This window comes from Terrapene carolina, unplaced genomic scaffold (genome assembly GCF_002925995.2).
Source record: "Terrapene carolina triunguis isolate 2854851 unplaced genomic scaffold, T_m_triunguis-2.0 Scaffold84, whole genome shotgun sequence".
NCBI lineage: Eukaryota > Metazoa > Chordata > Testudines > Emydidae > Terrapene > Terrapene triunguis.
The window spans coordinates 21,719,852-21,726,436 of NW_020664435.1; the positions used below are offsets into that span (position 1 = coordinate 21,719,852).

Here is a 6,585-nt window from a genome sequence, read left to right on the forward strand (position 1 = left end):
TTTTTTTTTTTTTTTTTTTTTTTTTTTTTTTTTTTTAGTGTTTAACTTTTTTGATTGTAAATGTAATGGGCCAGATTCTCCGGTGCATTGCACTGCTTTGCACCAAACCACTAATGTAGCTAGCGAGGGGAGGATCACTGCAGTATAAGGGAGACCCTCTAGTGGCGTACAGCCAGCATAGGGGCTCCTACATCACTTGCCCCCCTTACTGATATTATAGCAGGGTGTGGCCAGGATGTCACTATATCATACTGATACCTGAGTACATTTTTGGCCCATTGGATCCTTTTGTAACCAGCGTAAGTGAACACTGATTGGCTTGCTATAACCCAGTACAACAGTTTTTCCACCTCTCCTACACCAAACATGAGCTCTCTGCTGAACAGCTAAGCTCCAGCTTCGGACCCAATATCTCTATTCCCACACTAACACAGCTGCTCTAAACTCTGTATAAACTTGTAGCTATGTTTCACTGGACAAATGTATTGTGCTTAAACCTGTTATAATGCATTTCCTGCATTTTCACTATTAGTGCATTATAGCCTTTGCTAGTATCAAATGCTGTGGTTAAGATTGCTATTTTAACTCAATTTTCACTCTCATGCAACTTTTTTTGGGGGGGGGGGGACAATGGAGGACTTTGGAGCTGAAATGTCCAATATTTGCTCTTAGTTCAAAGGTATGTTTGAGGAAAATCTCTTCCGCGTCTTATGAATTTTGTGAATGTGACTAAAATATATAGCTTTTGACTACACATTATCTTGACTGGAGTCTCAAAAAAAGCAGAAGTTTTAAAATTTGTTTGTAAATTGTCATTAAGGAGCAGTGCCTCAGCTAAATTTTTTAAAGAATTGATTTATATCTAACAAAGTTATGAGTGGTTTGAAAATTGCATTCTTAGCATGCACAACAAAACATTGTGTTCTGGTGCACATTTCCACATATCTATGCTGGACATGCATACACAGTTTGGAAAGTGTTAATTTTTAAAGACCTGTTAAGAGGTAGTTATTCACCACAGACTGTTGGCTTGATTGTTCCAGTCAGAACAGAAAGTTGAGAGCAGGCAGGTACACGGGGAGCTGCAATAGTTTACAAAGGCACAGATTCTTCTATGAGTGCTTGCTCATGTTGATTCCATTCTAGGTGCGTGCGTGCCCACGTGCACAGTCGTCGGAGACTTTTGTCTTAGTGGTATCTGTAATGTTGGCTGTGGTGCCCCCTTGAGTGCCACCGACCCTATGCCCTCTCAGTTTCTTCTTACCGCCCATGGCGGTTGGTCGGAGTGCCTTGTCTTGCATTGCAAGAGCGTTAGCGATTCTTTCAGACCCATTGTTCTGTCTCCTTTGTAGTTAGTTGTTAGGTATGGACCACTAAGTTAAGTGTTAGATAATAGTTTTAGTAGTTGGAGTCCTGGCTGGGACTTCACCACGGAACTTCCCCAGGCTTTAAGCCATGTTCATCGTCTACCCGGCCTATGCCCATTAGTGACCCCCACGATATCTGTTTGAAGTGGTGGATAGAGCACTGGACTGTGACGGAGACCTGAGTTCTATTCTTGGCTCTGCCATTGCCTGTTGGGTACCTTGGGCAAGTTGCTTCACTTCCCTGTACTTCGGTTTCCCCATCTGTAAAATGGAGATAATGATACTGACTTCCTTTGTAGAGCGCTTTGAGATCTACTGATGAAAAGTGCTATATAAGAGCTGGGTCCTATAATAATCAGTAGTGATATTTTCTATTCTTAATGTTCTAGTTAAATATATAGTAGAATATAATCCTGTTTATGTTGTAAAATGTATATAATAAAATATGCAAGATGTGCAATGTCATGAAGATAAGATTCCATCACCAATATTAACTCTTGAATTTCATGATTTGATAATGTACTATGAACATGCAGACTCAGTGTCACACTAGCACATTTTTTTCATGTAATATACATTGTCATAATCTTCAACAATCAGGCCCTTTCCCTGATGGCAGGCAGAGGATGTTGCATCCTATTTCAAAATAATATTCGTAACAAGTTTTCCCTTTAGTGTAAGATGCCTTCTAGTTGTGAATTTCTGCTTATTAAAAATGTTAATTACTTTAGCTTTTCGTAAACATGTCATGTTGATGGACATCGATTTAGACACACAATATATTTTTGAAGCAGTAATGAGGGTTCTGTAAGGCTTGAAGTAGAGCAGAAGAAAAGCACAAGTGTTGTCAAAGCATGACTCACTAGCTCTTGCCTCCATCAGGAAAGTGAGGCAGGACTGGTAATGACAAAACTCAATCTCAAATCAAATATTTCAAAAACACAAAATCCCATTAAGAATTTAGGAACTTTAATTTTCTGCAAAGTAGCTTTTTATTTTTTTGTTTTATGAGACTCGTTTTAACTATCCAGTAGCATAGCAGTGGCATCATATGAAAAACGTTATATGAAGAAATGTCCTTCTTAAATCTTGGTTTTCTGTGCTTAATAGAAACTTTGTGAAGAGATAAAGATCAAAATCGTTGGATTGTTGTCAAGTCTGAGTCAGTGTGAGAACTAGTTACCATACGTCTCTTTACAATGCTGAAGTGCAACATAGTACAGAATGCAACTTACAAATGCAATGCCCCAGACATAGAACAGACACAGCAAATATTCTTGAGAATGTGATTCCATGTTGAAAAACTAAAAGTTGTTAAAGGAAAACATCTGTACTCTTCTCTGATTTCTTCAGATGAGGATTCGATTTGTGAATGCATTGATACTAAACAATTGCATGAAAGATGGATCAGAGATTAGAGATTTTTTTAAAATTAATAAACTCTTAAATGTAGAGAGCACATTTTGTTCTGCTCACTTCTGGCATGTTGGTTTATCTAGATTTTGAAAAAGTTTTCCTCTTATTAAATATTTAAGTCATGGAGCATGACGTTAATACAAATTTATAAATAAATCCTTTGCCATCTTATATTATTTTTGTGTTTATCTAAATTTTTTTTTAAAAAATCTGGAGATCTAACGGAATATACTTTGTAATATAATGTAGTAATGGTTTGCTTTTTGCGCCCCTTTGCAGGTCCATTTGAATGTTTCAGAAAATATGTCTTTCAGCAGTGGAATGGAAGAACTGGCTGGGATAAAGGAATTTGCAAAGGAAGTGAAAAAGAAACATATTTTGGTTTATGGTCTTCTCATTCATTACAATAAGGTATGTAATTCTCTTTATACCTGCAAATTATCTACTTTTGTAAACTATATGATTAATGATAAGAATCTTCTTCATTTTAAAAAATCAAAGGGAAATAAATATGACAAGGTAAAGTTTTGTTGAAAAGATTCTTGCCTGTTCATGTTCAATATTCAGTAGAGCCTCTGGTTACAGGCAAAAATGCAAGTGATTTGATTAGAGAGAAAAAATGGTAAATAGTAAAAAAGAATAAAAAATTGTGAACATGCTTGAGCCTTTCTTTTCCTGTTGTTAACTTTTAAAACTTGGCATTTGCAGCTTTTTAAAATGGAAAACATTGAAAGTATTTGTAATCAAAATTGATTTTTCAAGTGTTTTCCATTCCAGTATCCATGTCTCCAGTAGCAGTAGATTGCCAAGGCAATCTGCAGCATCTTTGTACTTAGAAAAGCTATTTAAAATAAACCTTTTTGTTTGGGGATATGTTCTCTTTACAAAACACAGTAGACTACTTTGCCACTAGTGCATATATAGTTTTCATTGTGCAGGCAGCTTTATAGCTTCATAGAGCCACCAGTTAAAAGAGGCAAATATTAAATATTCAACTGATGTTTAAAGAAGTGGAATAAATGTATTTTTTATTACATTTTTGGAATATGGTAGTTATTTAGAGTTACATGTGGCTGATTAATCACAACTATAGTTCATAACATTTTAGCCTTTATTCCAAAAGTGCTGAGGCCTCAAAAATCCAGTTGATTTTAATGAGAGTTGTGGATACTTAATATCTTTGAAAATCAGGTCACTAATATTTAAAGACTTATTAATATTATTATAGGAATACTGTTATAAATAACTGTAATTCTCCTTATGTTAACTTCTATTATAAACCCCTGTGTAGAGGGATGTATTTTATTCAGATGTATATTTTCAGATTATATAATCTTTCTAAGATGAAATTTAAAATTCAATGTCTCAGATGAAGGTCAAAAGTTATTTTGAAATCAAATTTGGAGTGAAAAATCAAGATGGCCCTTATTAAATTATTCAACCACAGATAATATAATTTAGTGGTTTCAAACACCTTTTGCACATAGGGCTTCAAAATGACTTAGGTTTTCAAAATGTAATATGACCGGGTACCTTTACATATGCTGGCAAATAAAATTAAATCACAAACTATTTCGCTTAGAAAGTAACCACTGTGCATTACTTTTTTAACTGAAAAGTTGAAGATATTTAGATAATCTCTCAAAGATTAAATCTTGCATTTTGGTGTGTGTGTCTACACCAATGGTCCCCAACCTTTTCTGTGTGGCGGGCGCCAGACCGAGGACCGTGGCTGCTGGAAAAGCAGCTGCCAAAATGCCGCTGAGAAGCGGCAACGTCAAGAAGCATTGCCGCCGAAATGCCGCCGAAAATCGGCGGCATTTCGACGGCAGCGCTTCTTGACGTTGCCGCTTCTCGGCGGCATTTCGGCAGCTGCTTGTCCGGCGGCCAGTAGGTGGGCGCACATAGATGCCCCGGCGGGCGCCATGGCACCCGCGGGCACCGTGTTGGGGACCCCTGGTCTACACTGACTCATCTATTGTAAACCAGCTATACTAGTTGCATAACTTGAATGCTAGGTTTAAGCCTTGAGTGATTTTTTTCCCCCCAGAAATTATAAATTTCCCTATCATTCATTCTGTTCATGGAAGCTATTTAGGCAAGATAGGTCTGTAAGATCTTTTATGTCTACTGGTTCTGTAATTCACAAGATGAAAAGGATTTTCATAGACTTACTGAAACAGATCATAGAATCATAGAAGATTAGGGTTGGAAGAGACCTCAGAAGGTCATCTAGTCCAACCCCCTGTTCAAAGCAGGACCAACACCAACTAAATCATCCCAGCCAGTGCTTTGTCAAGCCAGGCCTTAAAAACCTCTAAGGATGGAGATTCCACCACCTCCCTAGGTAACCCGTTCCAGTGCTTCACCACCTCCTAGTGAAATAGTGTTTCCTAATATCCAACCTAGACCCCCCCCCCCAACTGCAACTTGAGACCATTGCTCCTTGTTCTGTCATCTGCCACCACTGAGAACAGCCGAGCTCCATCCTCTTTGGAACTCCCCTTCAGGTAGTTGAAGGCTGCTATCAAATCCCCCCTCACTCTTCTCTTCTGAAGACTAAACAAGTCCAGTTCCTTCAGCTTCTCCTCGTAAGTCATGTGCCCCAGCCCCCTGATCATTTTCATTGCACTCCACTGGACTCTCTCCAATTTGTCCACATCCTTTCTGTAATGGGGGGCCCAAAACTGGATGCAATACTCCAGATGTGGCCTCACCAGTGCCGAATAGAGGGGAATAATCACTTCCCTCAATCTGCTGGCAATGCTCCTACTAATGCAACCCAGTGTGCTGTTAGCCTTCTTGGCAACAAGGGCACACAGCTGACTCCTATCCAGCTTCTCATCCACTGTAATACCCAGGTCCTTTTCTGCAGACCTGCTGTTTAGCCAGTCGGTCCCCAGCCTGTAGCGGTGCATGGGATTCTTCTGTCCTAAGTGCAGGACTCTGCACTTGTTCTTGTTGAACCTCATCAGATTTCTTTTGGCCCAATCCTCCAATTTGTCTAGGTCACTCTGGACCCTAAATCTACCCTCCAGCATATCTACCTCTCCCCCGAGCTTAGTGTCATCTGCGAACTTGCTGAGGGTGCAATCCATCCCATCATCCAGATCATTAATAAAGATGTTGAACAAAACCGGCCCCAGGACCGACCCCTGGGGTACTCCGCTTGATACCGGCTGCCAACTAGACATCAAGACATTGATATCTACCCGTTAAGCCTGACAATCTAGCCAGCTTTCCATCCACCTTATAATCCATTCTTCCAATCCATATTTTTTTAACTTGCTGGCAAGAATACTGTGGGAGACCGTATCAAAAGCTTCGCTAAAGTCAAGATATATCACGTCCACTGCTTTCCCCATATCCACAGAGCCAGTTATCTCATCATAGAAGGCAATCAGGTTGGTCAGGTATGACTTGCCCTTGGTGAATCCATGTTGATTGTTCCTGATCACCTACCTCTCCTCCAAGTGCTTCAAAATGGTTTCCTTGAGGCCCTTGAGATCCAGTCTCAAATCACTAATCCTCATATTAAAAAATCCCTAAATCTGTATTACATAATAAAATGTAATATCTCTGTTGATCTGTTACTACTTATAACATAAGGGAATTTTAAAATAATTTTACTTACATTTACATGAATGATCATAATGAGTCCTATAGAGCCAAAACAGTGCAGCAGATCTTCATTTTAAGAAGTTTATAAATTACAGTGTAATGTATCCGCTTTTACAGTCATATAGTTGGTTGTGGCTCCTCCTAAACTCTTTCTGACTAATTTCACTGGTCTACAATTTTT

General features: G+C 38.8%; 1 protein-coding gene across 1 annotated transcript in view; it reads left to right on the plus strand.

The window, feature by feature from the left end:
- The window catches only part of CRPPA (CDP-L-ribitol pyrophosphorylase A), a 181,238-nt gene that overhangs the window by 107,331 nt on the left and 67,322 nt on the right, over positions 1-6,585 (plus strand). The window contains exon 9 of the mRNA XM_026649427.1: positions 3,063-3,194. Within this exon, the coding sequence (XP_026505212.1) occupies positions 3,063-3,194 (132 nt within the window). The remainder of the gene's footprint in view (positions 1-3,062; positions 3,195-6,585) is intronic.